General features: G+C 50.3%; 2 protein-coding genes across 2 annotated transcripts; both read left to right on the forward strand.

The window, feature by feature from the left end:
• Positions 1-6290: 6290 nt before the first annotated feature.
• On the forward strand, positions 6291-11055 carry TREM2 (triggering receptor expressed on myeloid cells 2). The gene is made up of 4 exons (XM_079146135.1): positions 6291-6602; positions 8041-8391; positions 10186-10276; positions 10870-11055. Exons 1-4 carry the CDS (start codon positions 6563-6565, stop codon positions 11042-11044), a joined length of 657 nt encoding a protein of 218 aa, XP_079002261.1. The 5' UTR covers positions 6291-6562; the 3' UTR covers positions 11045-11055.
• Positions 11056-14551: 3496 nt separating this feature from the next.
• TREML1 (triggering receptor expressed on myeloid cells like 1) lies at positions 14552-21231 on the forward strand. Its single transcript, XM_079146734.1, has 6 exons — positions 14552-15042; positions 15183-15515; positions 17140-17254; positions 17627-17712; positions 18197-18249; positions 18616-21231. The coding sequence occupies exons 1-6, from the start codon at positions 15000-15002 to the stop codon at positions 18913-18915; spliced, it is 930 nt and encodes a 309-aa protein (XP_079002860.1). The 5' UTR covers positions 14552-14999; the 3' UTR covers positions 18916-21231.
• The last annotated feature ends 895 nt before the right edge of the window (positions 21232-22126 follow it).

Consider the following 22126-nt stretch of genomic DNA (forward strand, 5'->3'; position numbering starts at 1 on the left):
TTTCTGGCTGAGATGGCGTCGGTCACATGTTCCACATTCTCCACGGTGATTCATTGGAGGGCCTGCCTGCACTCCCTCAACCCAAGGTGTTGACCTTCTAGAATCTGTCCCTACAGATTCCAATCGACATCCCTTCCAGATCAGCAAGAGAGAGGCAGCACCCTACCTGTGCCCTGGCACTGGTTTTGCTTGGAAAGTATTTGTGCAATAAACAAACATACTCCCGGGGAAGAGCTGCCCTGGCTCTCCGAGTTCTTCAGTGAAAGGAGCGCCAAGAAGGAGAGGGTCGTCGAAGGTCAAGTTCCCTCCCAGGAACACACAGGGTTCGGTTGCTGATCGAAGAACGAGGTTCTTCATGAGGAGTGGGAAAAGATAAGGCATGGTCATGCATCCAAGACGGGAGCTGTTAGGTCCCCTGGCTGGGAGGAGCAAGAAGAAAGAACCATCTTGCTGCAGTGAGTGAGAGGGTGTCCACGGGCAGTGGCAGGAGGGGAAATCACTTCTCTTCACTCCGGCCAGAGGCTCCCTTTGACCAGACCTAGCAGCAAGTCAGAGGAATGGGAGCTTGGACAGAGTGACCAGGGATAGGGAGGCCAGTCTCCCAGCGACTGAATACGGGGGAGCGTGGGTCAGGGTAGGGGCAGGCATGGAGAATAACTAGCATGTGGTCAAGAAGGTCAAAGATGACGGAAAAGCCAAGGAGGGTAAGGGCTGGGAGGAAGCCATTCCTGAGGAAGAGCTTGAATAAAATGCTGTCTAAGGCAGGAAAACAGACAAAACAAGGGTTTCCTACTCTCATGCTCAACACTCAATAGGGAATACTTCTCCGATCAACAAAATGGGTGTGGGTTTCCCCCACATATTGAGCAAGACTCCACTGGCCACCAGCTGTCCTACAACTCAATTTAATTCTTATGCAGGAAGGGCTCAGGTCCATGAGACGACTCTAGTGAGATGCCAGTTGCATGTCCCAGGGTGATTTGTACGTCTGATCATCTGACTGTGAAATTGGAGTTTCTCACGATCTCCTCCTTGGGTTTGATTGATTTCCTAGAGAGGCTCACAGAACGCAGGGAATCACTTTACTTACATTTACTCATTTATTTATAACAAAAGAGGCTCCTATTGCTCAGGAAATTCCAAGGGATTTAGGAGCTCTGTGTCAGATATTCCCATTATTCAGGATATTACAAAGATTTTAGGAGCTCTGTGACATTAGTCAGAGCTCAAAGACCAACTATTAGAACTAAAGATTCTCCTAGCAGCCCCATCCACAAGGAGATTGGGAGCTCTGTCTCAGGAACCCAGGATGGAGACCAAATATATATTTCATATTAGATCACAATGTCATAAAGGACATTCCCCTTTAAAAATAGCAAAATAAATAAAGAACCAGGAAAAAGAAAAGAAATGTATGAACCCAGCTAACCTCAAGTTGGGGTCCTAACACACAGAGAGGAACAACTTCACACAGTATAATAATTATATATCTCCAGCAGGGTAAACCCTACAAATAAAAATAATAGCCAAATAAAAGGTTTAGCTGTTCTCAGTAAGCATACTGTTGGTGAGCAGACTAGACTGGTGGTATTATTCTGTGACTCTTGAACCACAGGTGAAATAAAGCAAATGAGTAACTACGTGATACTCTAATTCTACCATTTTGGGGTAGAATTCTAAATGTGAGAGAAAGAAGATAAAGATGCAAGACAGAAGACATTAGATAGTAACTTGATCTGTAGCCCTGATTTTATTTTATTTATTTATTTATTTGGTATAGGGATTTAACTCAGGGGTGCTTTACCACAGAGCTACATCCCCAGCCCCTTTTGTTTTTTATTTTGAGACAGGATCTCTCTAAGTTGCATAGGGCCTTACTAAGTTGCTGAGGTTGGCCTTGAATTTGTAATCCTCTTGCCTCAGCCTCCCAAGTTGCTGGGATTATAGGCATGGATCACTGCAACTGGTTATTGTCCTGATACTGTATTAAAAGTATCAGCATAAACTCTTGAAGAACTAGTTTAAAAGGTAACATATTTTATGACTTTGTCCAGTAATAAAGCCAAAATACAATGAGCAAACCAGTAGCAATAGACACCCATAGTGCCCCGCTTGTAGGTCTTAAAATACCAGCGTTTACTCAAAGGGAGCCAGCCCCACCCGAAAAATGATTGACCCAAGTCTAGCAAGAAATTTACAAGCTAAGCCTGGAACATTTTGTCATGCCAGATGGTGAAGAAGCTGTCGCAGACTACTTGGATCAGCTCAAAGGACTCAGAAACTAACCACCGGTCAAAGATGTAATAATCTGAACATCAGTAATGATAACCATGACAAAGGATAGAAACGGTTCCAATCTGTTTAAATCACTCATTTATAGTTATACCCAGGCTTAAAATCCAACCAGTCACAATTGCAGAGTGGTGCTGAACCAAGACGCTCTCTATTTTAAAGCATGCTAATAAAACAAAGAATAAAGCCTGCCTCTCTTATACAAGCCAAGCAGAGGACAGGAGTGTCACTCCTCACACAGAAATGATCCCTTTGGCGGCCTCCAACGAATTAATGAATCTGGGTGTTGAGCAAGAAAGCTGCTAACATCACAAAAAGAAGCCCTCTCTCCACAGGAACTCGCTGCTAGATGAACACACCCCCACCTATGAAGTATTTGCTAAAGCAGGAAAAAAATCTAGAAAAAGCTTTATCGCTAAGCAGCAATAATAAAAAATGCAGAGACCAAGGAGAAACTTAGGCTACACCGTCAACGCTCTGGGAAATTCTACAGGACCAGCCATCTGGCTTCTTTAACAAATAAACTGCAAGGGAAGGAAAAGGCGGAGGGAAACTTTATAGAGACATTAAAGACATATCCTATTAGCCAACTGGATGCATAGACTTATTAGAATCCTGATTTTTTTTAAACCTGTGAAATACATGATATTGTTGGAACAATTGGAAGTTCTTTAAGATTTATGGCAATACTTTAAAGAGTCATTTTAGCATTACATCCATAACGATGATACTGTGGATGAAACGCCATGAGGGATGGTATTTGCTTCCAAATAATACATGAGGAAGGGAGGTAGATCCCATGAGATCCGCCTTGAGTCGTTGCCCTGTTGAAGATGGGTGATTGGCAGATGGGGTTTATGATACCATTCAGTCTATGTTTGTATATATTTTAAAAGCTGCATAATAAAAAAAAGTTGAAAAATATTTTTAAAAGCAGTGTGTGGGTGGGAGGGAATGGAGATGGGGGGCTGCAAGCACCCATGGGAGCGGAGCATGAGAGGGCAGCCCCCAGAGGGAAAGCAGAGGCACACGTGGAGATTTTAGGACAGAGGAGACCAGATCCTTTGAAGGTGGAGGTAAAGTTGGGGAGTGGGGACGGGAGAACTGGGAGACCCTGGAGGAGAAGGCATAAGTGAGGGAGTGTGTGGCTGGGGACATCGGGGCAGAGGGAACCTTATTTTGGAAGAGGAAAATGGACAAGGATGGAGGGAGAATTTTAGAGAGAAATATATTTAGGTGGAAGGAAAATAGTAACAGCTATTATTATTGCTTCTATATTATTATTATGGTATTAAGGAATGGAATCAGGGGTGCTCTACCACTGACCTACAGCCTAGCCTTCTTCATTTCACCTTGAGACAGGCTCTCACTAAGTTGCCCAGGCTGGCCTTGAACTTTCCATCCTCCTGTCTCAGCCTCCCAAGTTGCTAGGATCACAGGTGTGCACCACCGCACCTCGCACCTGGTCTTTGTGGCTGTTGTTGTTCCTTCTTTTATTTTTTATTTTTGCCATAGCTTCACAAACCCAAATAGTGAAATTCAGTGTTGAGAAACTTGTCCAGCAAGTCTTTACAAATCACATGTCCCATAAAGGACTGGTATCCAGAATATAAAAAATTCCCACAATTTAATAACTAAGTTAATAATAAACAATAAAAGGACAAAAGAGTTGAACTAAGACTTTGTCAAAGATATACCGATGGCAATAAAGAGATGTTCAACATCACTAGTCATCACGAAAATGCAAATTAAAACCATGAGATCTCACCATGAACGTATAAAAGGCTTTTTAAAAAATTTGGTGGGACTGGGTGATGGAGCTCAGTAGTAGAGTGCTTGTCTAGCATGCAGGAGGCCCTGGGTTCAATTCCAAGTACTGAGAGAGAGAGAGAGAGAGAGAGAGAGGGGGAGAGAGAGAGAGGGGGAGAGAGAGAGAGAGACAGACAGAGAGAGACAGAGAGAGAGACAGAGAGAGAGACAGAGAGAGAGAGAGAGACAGACAGACAGAGAGAGAGAGACAGACAGAGAGAGAGAGACAGAGAGAGAGAGAGAGAGAGAGAGGGGGAGAGAGAGGGGGGGGGAGAGAGAGAGACAGAGAGAGAGAGAGACAGAGGAGAAAAAGATTTTTTTAAAAAAATTCTGACAATACGGCCTTTAAAGAGGTAAACACTTATATTTGACCTGGAACCCCTACTTCTAGGGTTTTATCTAAGAGAAATGAAAAATATGTGCACACAAAAGATAAATTCATGCATGCTTATACATGTGAATGTCTGCATACATGAAGGTTTAGATGCATAAATGTTTATAAACATGAAGGTCATGGCTTTTTTCACAATTTTCCCAAACTGGAAACACACCACATGTCCCTCAGCCAGCAGATGGCTGAACTACCTGTGGTCTGGCCATACAACAAAATACTGTTCTGCAATAAAATGACTGAGAAACACAGCTTCACACCTGTCGAGTGCTTCCGATGTGAGAGAAGACAGACTCGAAAGCCTCCGCGCTGTGTGCTCCACGTAGAGGACCCTCTAGAAAGGGCCAGAGGTTGCAGGATCAGAAGTCGGGCGGGTAGTTGCCAGGGCTGAGAATCGGACAGGAAGAGATTGGCTAAGCGGGGCACAGGGAACTTGGCTGACGGAAGGGCTCTCCATTATTGTGTGTGTTAGGAGACTTGGCGATGGGGTAGTTGTCGCATGGATGTATGAATCAAAATTCATAGAACTGGATGCCCAAAAGTGACAAGTTTTTTTTTTTCATGTGAATTATTTACCCATAAACGTGACTTTGAGGGAAAAACTCCAGAAGGGTACAAATAGAGGGAGCCAGTGACCCTGAGGTTTCAGGTCAAAGGTGGGCAGTTGAACTCCCATCTCCAAATGCACTTCTTGTCCTCATGGCCAAGGCACGACAGACCTGAGTAAATATGTGAATAAGGAACAAATAAGCCAGGCACGTGGTGCACACCTGTAATCCTAGCAGCTCGGAGGCTGAGGCAGGAGGATCTCAAGTTCAAGGCCAGTCTCAGCAACTTAGGGAGGCCCTAAGCAACTTAGCGAGATGCTGTCTCTAAATAAAATATAAAAAGGACTGGGAATGTGGCTCAGGGGTTAAGCCCCTGGATTCAGTCCCTGCACCAAATAAACAAACAAACAAAACCCAACCAAATAGATGAGTGCCTGCAGGAGACTAGAGCCTAGTCATGTGTAGCCTCCACAGTGCCCAGCCTCTCCCGCCGTGACCCCTAGCATGACTCAATTCCTGACCCTGGATATTGCTTCACGTCTCCCCCACCCATCCCAGGTTCATGGGGCCACTTCTCACCTTTGTGCACTGCACATGTGGGTCCCTGTGCCTGGGTCACCCTTCATGGGAACCTGTGGGAAAACATCCCTACCCAAGGACTCTGGGAAGTGCCATGTCCTACTCTGTCCCATTGGGTGGTCAGGAGTTCAAGTCGTGCCCTATGCATAAAATACATGTCACTGTGAGCATGTCACTCAGGAAACACCAGCTGGTCAAAGGAGGCCAGACTGGGGGACATTTCAGCAGGGAGAGAGATTTCTTCCTCTTGCGGGTGACCCGTTTTCCCCTGCTCCTGTTCACTGGGGTGACAGGACGTCAGTGCTTGGCGGCGCTTCCAGAACGTGGCAAGTCCTTCACTCGCAGGAGTCCCTGGCATCCTCCCGATAGCGCCACCCGTGAGCATCATGGGGCGCAGAGGGGCTGTGGGTGTGAGGTTACAGACAGACTCGAGAAGCAAGGAAGGGCAGACCTGGAGAAGGAGGTCTGGGCCCGGAGCCAGGTTCCTAGCTGCTGCCACACTCTGGGGGTGCCAGCCCAGAGGAAGGACGAGAAGGGCCAAATGTGGGTCACGAGCTCCTAGAGGAGGCACGCACCAGACGGTGGCTGGCACTGCAGCTGTGGGCACAGGGACCCCTAGGCCAGGCTCTGCCGGAAGATGGCTGAGCAACCCCAGCCCGGTGGGGCCCTGGGTGGGTGCTGGCAGGAGGGCGACTGGCCTCTCAGAGGTCTGGGATGCCCAGCCTCCCCCAGCCGGGCTGCAGCGCCAGCTCCTCCTCGCCCCTCCTCCCACGCACCCCTCCTGAATCACGAAGCCAGACCCCAGTCCTGACTCTTGCTCAATGACCAGAAGCCCAGTTCCTGTGGGCAGCGCCTGACGTGGCTGTCCCTCTCTTTTCTGCAGCTCAAGAGAAAGACAAGATCTTGCACAAGGCACATCTGTCTTTGGCCGGGGACAGGCGGCATGGGGCCTCTCTGGCTGGTGGTCCTGCTCCTTGTCACAGGTAGGCCCCTGTGCATGCCTCCTTTGCCTCCCTTCCCTGAGCATGACCAGGTGGAGGTGGGGAGGTGGGCACTGAGCTGAACCCAGAGGGAGGTTGAAGGCCAAGCGACCTGCTCTGCCCAGCTGTCCCCACCCTGCCTCTCCCCAGCATCCAAACCCACACAGGCCGCTGATGATGTGATGGAGGCTTAAGGAGCTGCGGGCCTCCATTCATACGGGAAGGAGATGCTGATGGGGGTATCTTAGGCACCAGCTGGCAGTCAGGGGAAGTTTGGGGGCACTGGTAGGAGCCCCTAAAATTATGAACCACTTAAGCACAACACCAGCCTCCAGGGAATGGCAGGGAGAGAGGGAAGGAAGGAGGAAAGACTCAGAACAGTGGCCTGCATCTTTGAGAGGACCCTCTCATGCTTGGAAGGTCCTCTCAGCCTCAGCTCTTGGTGGGAGGTTTGGACTGGAGGTTTTGGCCACTGAGTTGGGGGCAGTGACACCCCAATTCTTGCATATGGTAGCCTCTTCCCAAAGCAGCGGGCAAACCTGGGTGAGAGGAGAGCTCACAGCCATGGAGACTGTCCCCGCAGCTCCTGTGGAGGTGGAGGGAGAAAGGTGGGGCATGCTGGCCCAGTGGAGGCAGAGGAATGGATGGAAAGGGGTGCGAGGGAGGACCACTGTGCGTTGGTGTCTCTGGTTCCAGAAAAGGCAGGTTGCCAGCTTCTTGGTCCTGTCTTTCAAGTTTCTGGCACAATGATGGTTAGAGGTGGGGGCTGGACAAGAAAGAGGCCAAGGCAGAAGGTTCTGGCGACTCCCTAGTAGCCCCTGCCTGGCGAGAAGCCGGAGCTCCAAGTCTGTCTCCTTCACCCCGAAGAGGATCCCTAAAATAGCAGCCTCATGTCTCCCCCAAAATAGTTCTGAAACAAGTCCTTCCTGCAAGGGGAACAAAGCCACAGAAATAGGGAAGCTGGAAGCTCACAGTCAGGAGAGGAGAATGTGCAGGAGGACCAGCATGGAGCCACAGAGCAGGCGAGGGCGGCCAGGGCAGGGAGGAGGTGGAACCAGCTCCAGGCCTGAGGGGCCAGTGACCCTGCTCTCTTGAAATGAGGACAAGAGAAGAGGGGTCCTTGTCCCATAAGACAGGAAGAAGATGTGCAGAAGAGAACCGGAGGGGCTTTAAAACTATGCATCTCTGGAAAGAGGGCCCAGAGAGGGCCAATTTCTTCTCTAAGGATACCCAGCAAGGCAAAAAGTGAGAAAACCAGTTTCCTGGTTCCCAGTTTCCCACAAAATCATGTCTGGGCTGTGCCACATAGGTGTTTCTTTCTTCCAATTTGTATAAGCTCCTGAAGGGCAGAATTTTTATCTGTTTGGCTCACTGCACATAGTAGCTATTCAATAAATATTCGGCAAATAAATGGAGGCACCAATGAACGTCTCTTCTGCAGAGTCAACCCGAGCCCACAACACCACGGTGTTCCAGGGCGTGGCGGGCCAGTCCCTGCAGGTCTCCTGCCCCTACGACTCCACCAAGCATTGGGGGCGGCGCAAGGCCTGGTGCCGCCAGCGGGACGAGGAGGGTCCGTGCCAGCGAGTTGTCAGCACGCACAGCCTGTGGCTGCTGGCCTTCCTCAAGAAGTGGAATGGGAGCACGGCCATCACGGATGACGCCCTGGGCGGCACGCTCACTGTCACACTGCGGAACCTTCAAGACCATGACGCTGGCTTCTACCAGTGCCAGAGCCTCCGGGGCAGTGAGGCTGACACGCTCCAGAAGGTTCTGGTGGAGGTGCTGGCAGGTGAGTGGCTGGTGTGTCCCCGGTCTGTGTTTGGGCCAGGCCTCATGTTCTGGGCATCTGTGTGTAGGACCACACTCTGGCCTCCTAGGGATCCTGGGGAAACCCACGTGTGGGTCCCAGGGATGGTTTTGCAGGTTGCTCACTGTGCAAGGGAGCCAACTTGCAGGCTGGACTCCTCTTGAGCTCCCTGGTGCAGGGCTGTATTACCTGTAGGCAGGGTGTCTTTCTCTAATTTGCATTGAAACATTGTCTGAGTTAGCCTTGGCCCTACTTCCTCGAATTGCTTTATGCATTTAACATCCGCTTAGTATGTGAGCACGACAGGCGGCCTTTATGGGGCAGCCGGTTAATCTCTTCACTCACCCAATCAGCCAGTGAGCCTCCCAACACAGGTTAAGTTTTCGGTGCAGAAAAGCAACCCTGAGAGGATGCTTGCTCGAGCTGTGTGTCCTCCTTTCCTCATCCTGCACTGGAGATGTTGGGCTGGGAACATCTCAGTGGTAGTGCTCTTTCTTAGCACGTCAGAGGCCCCTGGGATTTTTCCCCCAGTACGGAAAAAAAAAAAAAGAGGAAAAATGGTTTAAATGGAGATGATGGTGTTTGTCCGGGTGGCCCCAGGGTTTCTGTGATGCTTGGGAGCAGGGGAAGGGGGGACACTGGTGCAGACCTCCTGTCACTGAACTGACCTGGGATCAGCAATCCTGGCTTGAGGAGGGGGGACGCCCCTCAGCTTTGCCCTGGGACCACCCTCCAGGAGAGCCTTCTGCCTGTCTCTAGTGGACAGCTGTGTCCCAGAGGAGGGCGACTGGGATTCCAGAGCCCTTTCTGTCTCTCCTCTTTTCCAGTGACGCCCAGTATTTTAGTCAGCTGCTGCGCTGCTGTGGCTAAATGAGCCGACCAGCACAACTATAGAAGAGGAAGGGTTTATTTGAGGGCTCAGGGTTTCAGAGGTCTTAGTCCACAGAAGGCCAGCTCCCTTCCCCGGGGCTCGAGGTGAGGCAGGACATCATGGTGGGAGAGTGTGGCCGAGGGAAGCAGCTGGCTTCACAATGATCAGGAAGCAGAGAGAGACTCCACTTGCCAGATACAAATATAGACCCAAGGCCACACCCCAGTGCCCACCTCCTCCAGCACACCTACCACTTCAATGACCACTCAGTTCATCCTGTCAGGGGGATTAACTCACTGACTGGGTTAAGCCACTCACAACCCAGTCACTTCTCCTCTGAACCTCCCTGCATTGTCTCACACTTGAGCTTTGGGGGGACACCTCACATCCAAACCACAACACCCAGTGTGGCCCTTTATCATCAGTGAGGGTCAGATGCATCTTCTTAAGGAGAGGAAACCAGGGGAGACCCCACCTCTCTTCTGAGAAGGGGGCACAGAGACATGCGTTTCTAGCCCCGTTAGGGTCAAAGGCTCAGCCGACTCTCAAGGGGTGACAGGAAATGACATAGTCATAATCACCCGTCGCTGGTGCAGACAGCTCCATAGGGTTTTCCACGTGGAAGGAGGGAGGGACGTGTGATGGCGGGAGGGAAGGCAGCCCCTGAGCTCCCGTGTGACCCCAGACGCTCCGCAGGGCTGCCCCTGCTGGATCCTGCCATCGTTAGCAAGGAGGCGATCCCATTTGCCCAAGGTGTAGGTGAGGCTATTGAAGCTGAGAGGCTCCTGACTTGATCCGTGCAGGACGGGAACCCCGAGCGCCTCCCCATCCCCTGTGGGTTCTCCCCACCCAGGCAGCTGGCCTGAAGGAGGACAGGGCTGCCAACTCACAGCTGTCTCCCGCAGACCCCCAGGATCGCCAGGACACTGAAGGCCTCTGGGCCCCTGAGGAGTCCGGGAGCCCCGAGGGTGTCCCAGTGGAGCGCAGCTTCTCCAGGTGAGTGGGCAGCCCTTCCCAGACCCAGCTGACTCCCGCGCCACAGAGCCCATCACCAGGCGGAGTGGCGGTCCCGGGACCACTAGAGCAGGAAGTCCTGGCCAGGCTCACCCTTCCCACCAGCTGGTACGTGCCAGCTGACAGGAGATTGAAATCTTCTGTCACCCTTTGTTGAGAGTGCGGCCCTAAGACTCCCCAGTGGGCAGCCCCCCACCCTTCCCCTGGCAGCCTGACAGCCCCACGCCTCAGCAACCAGGGACGCCTGGATCCCTGCCCCTTCAGCACAACCAGAATCTTTTCCGACTGGTCCGCGCCTGTGTGTTGGTGTCAATATCCTTGTAACCACTGAGTGCACGCGTGTGCACACACACTCACACACTTAGAATACCACGTGGACCTCAGAAGGCTCTCGCAGGGGAAGGTGGCGTGCTTAGCGGGTTAGTGGGGACCCCTGCCTAGAACTGACTGCAGGCTCCCCGAGCCCCACGAAGCCCCGTCCAGGGACGTGCAGGGCAGGGAGCTTTCCCGAAGCTCTGAGGAGATTCCAGTTTGCAGGTCACCTCAAGCCTCCCCTCTGTCCCCCTCTTCCCAAGGAGCCTCTCGAGGGAGACCCCTTTTCCGCCTACTTCCATCCTTCTGCTCCTGGCCTTCGTCTTTCTCAGCAAGCTTCTAGCAGCCAGTGCTCTCTGGGTTGTAGCCTGGCGTTGGCAGAAGCTGGGGACATCGCCAGCCAGTGGGCTGGACAGTGGCTACGACACAGGCCACTAGCTGCAGACCCTGACAGGTAAGCCCGGGAGTATGGCAGTGGCTGGGGGACTGGCAGGGTGGAGGGGCTGAGTGTGCCGTCCATTGCAGGCCCGAGGAGCCCCTGAGAAAAGAGGACCCCCAGTGGAGGAGAAGCTGGGGAGAGGCCAGCCAGGGGCCGCCCCAGCCTGCCTGTGTGCCCCTTGGCCACCAAGACTCCTGTTTCTGCTCTGGCAAGACGCCACTCAGTCTGCACCCTGCTCTCCCTGGGGCCTGGAAGCAGGGACATGTGTGTGTGTGTGTGTGTGTGTGTGTGTTGGGAGGCAGGTCACTTGTCAACTTCTGGGCTTTTCATACTAAACTTTCAGAAATCAATCCAAGACTGTCCTATTTTACTGGATTTGGGGCTTCGAGAAGGTCTTCTCTTGCTTCACGGTAGGAGAATGAATTCAGATGAGGGAAAGCGAAAAGATCTCATGCTTGGGACCTGGGGTCCAAGGGAACCACGTCCCTCTAGTCTCACAGGCTCCAACCTGGCCCACCTTTCTCTTCCTCTTTCCTTCCCTGGACCCAGTCACTGAGTCCTGCCCTCTTCTCTAAAACCTCTCCCGCCACCCTCTGCGTTCACTCTCTCCTTGGCTTCCTTGGCCTATTGCCAGCTCCCTCCCAGCCCCAGGCGCCCTCCACTGCCCCTGCCCCCAAGGCCATGCAACCCACTGACTCATCCTTTCCCGCTGGAGTTTGCGTCCCTCAGGCTACTACTTGCCCTCCAGGCAAATGCCAAGGGCTGGGTCAGTGCAGCCCCTGAGAGTTGGGGATGCGGTCCAAACCCCTCATCCTATTAAAAAGAAACCGAAGCTCCAAGAGGGGCCGTGGCTTCTCCGAGTTTCCCAGGATTGCCCAGGAATCCAAATTTCACTTGGCATTCAAGGGACTCTGCCCCTCGCTCAGTCCCTCATCCATCCATTAATTCATCCAGAACGCCTTCAGCACCTAGTGGTCCAGGCCAGGCACCATTCTGAGGAGCGACAACAGTGAACGACAAGGACAAAGGTCGAGGGTCCTAGGCACGTGGCGCTCACTGTCCAGTGGGAGAAGGGGAGAAAGACAACAGCTCATACAGCAGGAACTGGACGACCTGCCCAGAGCACAGAGTGCCGGGGACAAACGTTAGACCAAAGTAGGGGGAGAGTACTGGCCTGTGGGAGGGCTGGGGACGGCCGTCAGAAGGCACCAATGAGGTGTCCGTGAAGGAGGGGAGGAAGTGGACCAGGCGCGCACGACGGAGGTGTTCCAGGCAGGGGGAGCAGCCCGACCTCCCTCTGCGACGTGCAGGTGTGAGGGGGAAGTGGAGTGAGGTTCCCTGAGGGTGGGCCCCAACTCTGGACGGGGACTCACTGAGAAGGCGCCCAGCTCAGAGCTCATGTTCTAGCCTCCTGTTCTCCCTTGGTCCCAGATGGACCCAGCCCTGCCTTGCCTGCCTGCCTCAGGCTGCCCCCAGCCCCTGCCAGGGAGCGCCAGCACTGTGATTTTTTGGCTTCTCTGGCTTGGTGGCACATCAAACTTCCTCAGCTCACCTTGGGCCGGTTGTCTAGTCCCCACAGATTCTGGACAAACTCTAAGAGCCACGACTGGGCTGGGTCCTCTGTGCCTGCTCCCTCTGTGGGCACCATGCTGACAAAATTGGCCTGGGAGCCCTTGGAGCGTGCCTGGCGCTCGAGCGCGGTGCTCAGAGAACTTGGCCTTTCCTCCTTCCTGCTTTGCCACGTTGTCACCCACTTCTGGACTGGGATCACCATTGGAACCCCAGCCTGGGGCTCAGGAGCACACTGGACTGAGGCAACAGGATCATGGCGTCTCAGTTGACCTCTGCCTCCTAACAAGACATCTTAAGCAAGTTCCTCAATCCCTCTGAGCCCGTGTCCTCATCCACAAACACAAATAAATAAACAAATACTCCCCACTCCCCTCCTGACCTACTTCACAAGGTTGTGAGCTTAAAAGTAATTACATTTGTAAGAATTCCTGGCCAGGCATCTGGCACATAGTACATCCTCAATAAACACTATCTTCCTCCCTGTCATGCCCAGCAACATGACACCCCCGAAGGCCAGCATCCTGCCTGGTCACCTCCGTCCCAGCAGTGGAACATATTCATGTGAGGAATTCAGTTAAATGTTGAACACAATCCTGCTAAGATTACAAAACACCCCAGGTGGCTTATTAGGTGTGAAAATAACTTTTGTGTGAGGAAATTACAGAAAACCTGACATGTGTTGGCAGAACAGATAAATAGCTGGTTTGCTCAGGACTTTCTGCTAGGTCCCAGGGAAACCCTCAGTCCCAGGCGGCAGGGCTGGTGGGGCACCCATTCACCTGCCTCACTAGGCTCAGCTGACCCCAGCTGGCTGTCTCAGGCTCCCAGGGCCAGTTCCCTTTCTGGACTCCCCTGTGCCTGAAGGAAAGAAGGACAAGAAAGGAGAGAGAGGGGAGGGAGGAGGCTTTTCCAGCCCTTTCTAGGCCTCACCCTGGAGATGGGGGCAGCATGCCCCAACCCAGGCATCCCCGCAGGCAGCTCTCATCTCCTTGACAGCCGCTGTCCACCCTGGTGCCCAGGGCCAGTTTCTTAGTCACTTTCTGTCCTTGTTCCTCAGCCCAGGGGCTGGGCAGCATGAATGAAGGCCCATGTCTCCTGTGCAGGCAGTGGGTTTGCATCACAGGACAGGATCCCCAAATTATGAGATTTGCAGTTTATATAGAGTATCTGGCATGTGGGTCCATCTTGAGAGAGAGCAGGAGGGAAGGAGGGAGGGAGAGGGAGAGGGAGAGGGAGAGGGAGAGAGAGAGAGAGAGAGAGAGAGAGAGAGAGAGAGAGAGAGAGAGAGAGAGAGAGAGAGAACTTTATTCTCCAACGTGAATAAATTTTCTCCAGGGAGGAAGGGGAAGGATACAAATCTCTCTGCAGGTGCCCGCCGTCCCAGGGCAAGATGGCTGCTCATCACGCTCCAGCAAAGCGTGGTCAGTGTCCCTCACTCAATACGCCTCTTTGCAGAAAGGTGAAGGATTGAGAATCGTCTCCCAGCTGAGAGGACAGACATTCATGAAACAAAAGTGGTATGTCATAAATAAAGAATGTCTGGAGAATAAAAAAAAAGAGATCTTGTAAATTAAAAATATTAAAGAATGAACATTCAAATGATAGCAAAAGAAGGGATAGAGGAAAATATGAGGAAATCTCCTAAAAGGCTGAACAATGTGGACACAAAGATGGAAATGAGCAAAGATGGGAAAATGAGATGAATACAGATGATTCCATATGCGACTTATTAATAAGTCATAGAAAACTGGAGGGAGGAAAAAGAACAGAGAAAAGTAACTGTCAAAGAAATAATCTGTTTTCCAGAACTGAGGACATGGATCCAGAAGGAAAGGCCCTGCGCGTCCAGGCAAGACGGAAGCAAGCCCCATCCAGGTGCACCAGAGGTGGAGTTTTCCGCTGGAAGGTTGCACTGCAGGAGGGCCAGCGTCCTGAAGGCCTGGGTGGTGAGGGGCCATCTGTGAAGAATTTAAAACCGGATGGCCTTGGGCCATCAGTAGGGCACTTTCCTGTCCTCCTTTATAGCTCTGCATCCTCAGATTCGGAAGACCCCGGAGACCACCTCCCTCCTTCCCTTGCCTTGCAGTTGCCGACCTGCCCTCACCTCACCCGGGGCTGGCCCCTGCTCAAGGTTCTGCCCTTCTGCGCTTCTCGCCAGCCTTGCTTGCCCCTCCTCACAGGGGCAGTTCCTGAGCTCGGAGCCAACCAGGGTCTGGAAGAGCTCCCCATCCCCAGCCCTGGAGGTGCCCACCCGTCCCCACCTCCCACTCTGTGGTCACGGAGAGCCCCATGTGACCAGCTGAGACAGATGCTTCCTTCCCTCAGGGGAACGCTGTGTCAGTGACCAGGCGAAGCCCAGAACTGGCATCTGCCTGCCCAGTCATGGGTCCCAGCCTCCTCCTGCTGCTGCTCCTGGGACAAGCAGGTGAGGCTCAGACGGCACTGCACTCCTTCCCTGTCCAGGGACAACGGGTTACTGCAGATGCTCTATCCCAGGCTAGAGGGTGGGCTGGGAGGTGGCCCAGCTCCTGACCGACATCATTCCCACCTCCTTTCCTTCCCTAGGTCGGGGCTCGGCTGGCAGTCTCCCCGAGGTACTGCAGGTGCCTGTGGGGGGCTCCATTCTGGTGCAGTGCCACTATCGGCTCCAGGACCTCAGAGCTCGGAAGGTGTGGTGCCGGTTCTCGCCAGAGGGCTGCCAGCCCCTGGTGTCCTCAGTGGTGGATCGCTCGGCCCCAGGAGGCAAGCGCACATTTCTCACGGACCTGGGAGGGGGTCTGCTGCAGGTGGAGATGGTCACTCTGCAGGAGGAGGATGCAGGGCAGTACGGCTGTGTGGTGGAGGGAGCCATGGGGCCCCAGACAGTGCACATGGTCTCTCTGGAGGTGCTCCCTTCAGGTGAGTCATCCTGGCCTCACCTGCACCCTCTGACTGCCCTCCCAGCACCCCTGCGGTCAGGGCTCTGGGGCCTTGAGGGGCAGGGCCCCTGTGGGGAGGCACTGGGGGCGATATCTTCCTGGCAGCTGTGGAGGGGGCGGAAGCTGAACTGGCTGGGAAGTCTGAGATATTTCCCCTGCCAGAGGCGGCTCCTCCTCGCAGCCCATGGCTTTTGCCCCTTTTCCAGCACTTTCCACAGACTCAATGCTATCTTTTTTTTTTTTTTCCCCTTAGAAATGTTTTAAACAAAATTGAATTTGAGCATAAACAAATTAAAATTTTTAGATCTTTCAGGTTTTTCTTTCTTAGTAATGAGTTTGATGGCTTAAAATTTACTGAATTCGTATCTTAATCTTACAAGTCTTCACAGAGCATCTAGTAGGTGCCTGACCTACAGGCGGGGTACAACTGAACTACTTCAACTCATTTAGTTCTAAAAATGGAAAAAGTGTTATTAATATTTAGGTCCAAATTCTCACCCTAATTTCAGTATAAAAAAACACTTTTACATTTCATTCACATGACCCACATCTTTCTAGTATTTAAGAATTTATTAAACATGTCGTTATTATTTTTTTTTCCAGAAAATAAAATGCTATAAAAAAACTCTCCTAGAGAAAAATGTCAGCTACCTGAAGCAGAGATTGCTGCTACTTTTCTCTTATGGATACTAATTTTTCTTTTTTTGTTTTTTTTCACTTTTTGGTCTTCCTTTTCCAAATTTGTGTCTAATCTCCAAAGAATAAAATTAAAAAATGCATTTTTCCCTTCCCCAAATAAGAGAGTGGACTAAATGGTCATTGGAACCCCCTCATCTTGAGTTGTTCTATAATACAAAGACAGTGGTCAGTCCTAGTTATTCTTTGTCCTCCTCATTCCTTGACTCTGTGGTGGAGGAATTCTTTTAAATTCCTAAAAGGCAAATTGTGATAAGCCTCACTGGGAGGATTCCCGTAATCAGAATTCAAGCACTTTGTAGGGACGACAGAAGCCTTGCCACAAAGCTGAGTCTAGGGTACTAGCAAGGCCCTCAGAGGATCCCCTGGCGTTGCCTCACATTAGTGCTGATCTGGAGTCCCTGGAACCCTGAGGGTAGAGCTTGTGATGGGGCTTGTCCAGCATTCGGGTGGGATCACAGGGTCGCAGGTATGTGGGGAGGCCCCGTTTAAGGCCAATGAGTCAGGAACGAGGTCACCATTAAGGACGAGAGCTGGAGAAACGTTTCCTGGGATGGGAATGAAAGATAGGCAGAGATTACTCAGTGGTGTTTCTACACAGTCTGAGCAGCCTGGTAAGAGTAGAGGGGTGTGGGGTGGAGAAGACAGAGAAGAAACTCAGGGGGACATGGACTGATGGCAGAGGAAAGATGGATATATTTGCAAATAGGTAAAGATACAAAGGGTCAATACCATTCCCTGACCCACAGAATGAGAGGCCCTTAAGGAACATCCCAGAATCTTCTTTGTGTTCCTTTCTCAGGACTTCTCCTTCCTGGGCTCCGTTTTCCTAGTCCCTCAGACCTCAACAAGGCACGGAAGCCTGCCCACGATGAGTATATGCTCATCAATGTTTCCTTCTGACTTAGTTCCTGGCCTGGGAGAGGAGGAGGAGGAGACCCATAAGACTGGCAGTCTGGGCGAGGACCCCTTCTTGGACCCTGCAGGCAGTGCCAGTCCCTGGGAACTCAGCCAACAGAAGAGGTACTGGCAAGATTGGACTGGGGTGGCTGGGAGAAGGTGACTTGGGGAAGATATGACTTGTTTTGAGCTCTAGATTAAATTGAATGCGGGAAACTTAAGATTCCTTCCACCTTTGGGGAACTTCTGAGCAACAGACAAACTAACTGACCAACCTCTCTCACCCTTCAGCAATGGGTCCCTCATCCTAGTGGATCTTCAGCCAGGAGACGCTGATAATGTGTCTGTCCACCTGAGTCTACCCTCCTCATCCATTCCATGCCCTCTCAACCATGGTTCCCTAAGAACGTGGCTCTTCTCTCACTCTTCCAGGGCTCCTGGTTAGCAACTCTCCATAGGGCTCAGGATTAAGCCCTATTACTTTCTGTCCCTCAGCATTCCCTTGATCTGGTGTGCTGTGTTCCTGCTGGGCCTGCTGGTGGCAGCTGTGGTGCTGTTTGCTGTCATGGCCAAAAGGAAAGGTCAGTAGCTGTCTACCCACCTCTCCTGGGCTGGCTCTATGGGTCAACCGGTTTTGCAGATGAGGCCAGGAGTCTGGGTCTCTTCCCCTACAGAGAGACCTGTTTGGGCTTTAGTTAATGACCCACACCCTAGAATTCCCATAGCTGAGGGATGAAGGGGAGGGAGGGAGATTCAATGGGAACAGGCCTGGGGAAACATGGGATTGCAAAGAAGTGGGGGAGTTGGGGAATGGGGGTGGGATTAGGGGAAAGGGGATGGAATAGGTAGGAAAGGGTTCTAAGAGGGAGGCTGTATATGGAAGCAATAAATGGGTGGGGAGAGACAGGGCAGACTGGGGGAGGGGTCTGGGAGAAGTGTAGAGGGTTGGCGGTAGAAGTGGGGAAGGCAAATATGCACTAGGAAACAAGTTTCAGAGCTTCTGAATGGAGTGAGGGAATGGGATCAGCCCTGGAAGAGACTGTGTGCTGTTGTCTGTCCTGCCAGGGAACAGGCCTGATATCTGTGACCAGTTCGAGAGCCAGAGAGTTTCGGGCATGGTAAGAGGCTTCTGCAAGTCCACAGCCAAATTCCCACAATCACTGAGAGGTCCCAGGATGATAAGGTGGAGAAAGGAGAGAGACCCAGTCAAAGGTCCAGTCCTCTCCCTAAATGCTGTAAACCTGGCCCCAGTGATCACCCTGGTAACTCACCTTCCTACATCTGGGGAGTAACTTGGTGTTTAAAACATTCAAAGCAAAGCCCTCTTGCACTGACAGACATACTTAGGATTAGAGAGAGACAGAGAGAGTGAGCGTGCGTGCATGATGGAGAGCTGGATGTCCAGTGTGCTCCCAGGCCTCCCACTGCAGGTAACTAGACACGGGCGGCACCCTCTCTGCCTGACCCGCCTGCTTTTGTTGCAGGACCCCTCCTCAGTCCACCACATCGAGGATTCTGGACTTGCTGCTGGATTGCCTTTGCACACACCCTATGTTGGGCTTGATTCGCCACCTCCCTTCGACAATGCCACCTATACCATCTTCCCTCTTGACCCCCCACCTGGGAAACCTCCATCCCCATTCTCACCCCCTCTGCCTCCTAAGGTTCCCTCCTCCGAGTCTGTGACATATGCCACAGTTATCTTCCCAGGAGGGGACAAGAGTGGAGGGGCCTCCTGTGAGCCAGTTCAGGATCTGTCTAACAGCCAAACTCCACCCAGCTGAACTGCTCACCACACTGCACACACAGGGGCCGACCCTGGGGTTCTGTGCACTCATCCACACAGCTCATACCCTATATTCTCAGAACCTATGAACAATTAGGGATTATCCAATATCCTCACATTACTGATAGGGAATGTGATATTCAGATACGACTAAGGGGTCTTGGGGAAGACCCCTGCCCCCTGCTGCTTCCTCTGCCATTACACATCAGGCTAAATAAACCCTAAATGATGATATGTGAACTTAATGGTTGAGTTGGGAAGGAAAGGGAACAAGTTTGACAATCACGTGGCCTATGAACCAAAAATATTTTGTTCCAGAGTTTGTGCTGCATGATCTCCTGTCTGTCCTACAGTGGTTTCTTCCCTGGTCAGAACACTGCAGTGCAGTATGAGTCAAGGGGCACCAAAAAGACTCCTCTGAACCTATTTCCTGCCTCTTTCTCTGAGGCCTGAAAGTAGATTCATTTGTTTAAGCCAAGGAAGTTCTTTTGCTTTCTGCTTCGCCTCTTTTGAACAAGTGTCACGTTGCTAGCATATGATGGGACAGTGGGGCAGTTAGTGATAAGTTAAAGGAGACCCAGGACAGATGAAATATGGGAGAAGGGACTGAAGAGGAACAGGAATAAGGACAGAAATAAAGATAGACACCAAGTCTGTTCCCTGTAAGGACAAAGAATTTCAAGCATTAGGACATAAAAGACCTTTGCAGACATCAGTCTTACCAGAACTGGCTCTCTTGGTTTTGTGGTCATTTGGTAGCACTGGTTCCTTTGGTCTGAACTGTGGAGACTGGGAAAAGCCCAGTGGAGAAAAGGCACTGCAGGAGGGGGAGGGGTGCGGCCATGTTCAAGAGTGAATGAAAGCTAGTCCAGGCTGGAAACAGAAAGGCTTTTAAAGGTCTCTGCCAGGATTTCTTTTGAAACTGTTTATTTTAAAACATCTGCCCAAATTAGGATGTACAACTTAAATACAGGGGGTGAAGTACTCAGGAACTTGGTCATATTACAATCACAGAGAATTTAGCATAAAGAGATTTTCCCTGGCCAGGTGTGGTGTCACATACTTGTAATCCCAGCTATTCAGGAGGCTGAGAAGGAGGACTGCAAGTTCAAGGACAACCTGGTCAACTGGTGAGATCCTGTCTTAAAAAAGAAGGAAAGAAAGAGAGGAAGAGAAAGAAAGAAAAAGAAAGAAGAGAAAGAAAGAGAGAAAGAAAAGAAAGAATGGTGGGGTGGGGGGTATAGGACCTAGATGTAGCTAAGTGATAGAATACTTGCCTAGCAAGTGTGAGGTTCTGGGTTCGGTCCCTAGTACTATAAACAAGAACAATCACAACATCAAAAGCAGTTTCCTCACTGGAGGAACCCTAAGCTTTGACCCAGGCAAAGGTCAAAGGACAGGGGCTACACTCCAGGTTCTAGGTTGTGTAATCCTAGGGAGACTATTTTCAGGGAGGTTGGGCAGGATGTTCTGAGTTTCCTGTGATGAAGTCTCAGGTTGTGACAGAGCCTATTTAACTTCTGTTCCTTATGGAGGCAACTGTCAGGTTACTCATCAATCGACTAGGCCCTAATTTTCTCTAGCTAAGATGATTAAAAACTGGAGGGGAAAGGAAGCAGACAAAAGAGAAAATGAAGACTAAAAACAACCAGTGGGAAAAACTTACTCTGCTCTGAATGCATTTAGAACATTTTAGAATCTGGCAGAAATAAATGTATATTCAACAGTACAAAGGAAAATACTAAGGAAGATAATATGATGAATTGAATGGTGGGGAAGAGGAAATATGAATAAGTACTCCTTTACTTACCATGGGATTACGTCTTGATAAACCTATTTTAAGTTTAAAATATCATAGGTTAAAATGCATTTAAGATTGCATCTCACTCCAGTCAGAATGGCAATTATCAAATATACCAGCAATAATAAGTGCTGGCAAGGATGTGGGGGAAAGGATACACTCATACATTGTTGATGGGCTTGTAGATTGGTGCAACCACTTTGGAAAGCAGTGTAGAGATTCCTAAGAAAATTTGGAAAGGAATCACCATATGACTCAGCTATAAACTCCAAGGTTTATACCAAAAGTACTAAAAATCAGCATTCTACAGTGATGAAGCCACATCAATGTTTGTAGCAGCTCAATTCACGATAGCAAAACTATGAACCAACCAAGATGTCCTTCAACAGATGGACAAAGAAAATGTGGCACATATATAAAATGGAATATTACTCAGCCTTAAGGAAGAATGAAATTATGGTATTTGCAGGTAAATAGATGGAACTGGAGACTATCACAATAAGTGAAATAAGCCAATCCCAAAAAACCAAAGGCTGAATGTTTTCTCTCTGATAAGTGGATGCTGATTCATAGTGGTGGTGGGTAGAGAAGAACGAAAGAACTTTGGATTATACAGAAAGGAGTGGGGGGGAGGGGTGGGGCAATGCGTATGGGAAGAACGGTAGAATGAGACAGACATTATTACCCTACGTACATATATGAAAAAAAATTTACCACTGTCAAAAAATATAATGAAAAAATAAAAGTAAATAAAATGCATTTAATACAAGTAACTTACCAAGCATCATTTGCCTACCTTAAATATTCACAAAATACATTAGCTCATTGTTGTACAAAATCATCTGACACAAAGACTGTTTTATGTTAATGCATTAAATATCTCATGTACACACACATGTATTTTGTAGACATGATGGGATGTGAGAACTCAAAACTCAATAACCTAAAACACTGGCAACACAGTACTCTCTGGAATATCGGTGGTTTCCCCAGGTGATCTCGGGGCTGAGTGGGAGCTGTGGCTCACAGCTACCACCCAGGATTATGATAGAATATCTACTGTATATCACTAGGCTGGGAAAAGATCCAAATTCAAAATTCTATGCATGGTTTCTACTGAATACGTAGCACTTTTATACCATTGCAAGGGTGAAAAATCACAAGTTGAACCACTGTAAGTTAGGAACTGCCTATATATAAATTCCATCAGTGCTCACGGTAAGAAGTCTATGAATACCAACCACAGCCATAGTTATAAAAGTAACTTCTAAGATGCAAACACTGACTTTCTAAATTTTATCATAAGAAATACATACAAAACAAATGCAGATTGCCTGGTGAGACTATTTCTTCATATTAGAATCCTTAGAATTCGGCTAAAAATGTGCTCAGAGAAAAACTCACACCC

The sequence above is a fragment of the Sciurus vulgaris genome, assembly GCF_902686455.1.
Source record: "Sciurus vulgaris genome assembly, chromosome: 7".
Classification (NCBI taxonomy): domain Eukaryota; kingdom Metazoa; phylum Chordata; class Mammalia; order Rodentia; family Sciuridae; genus Sciurus; species Sciurus vulgaris.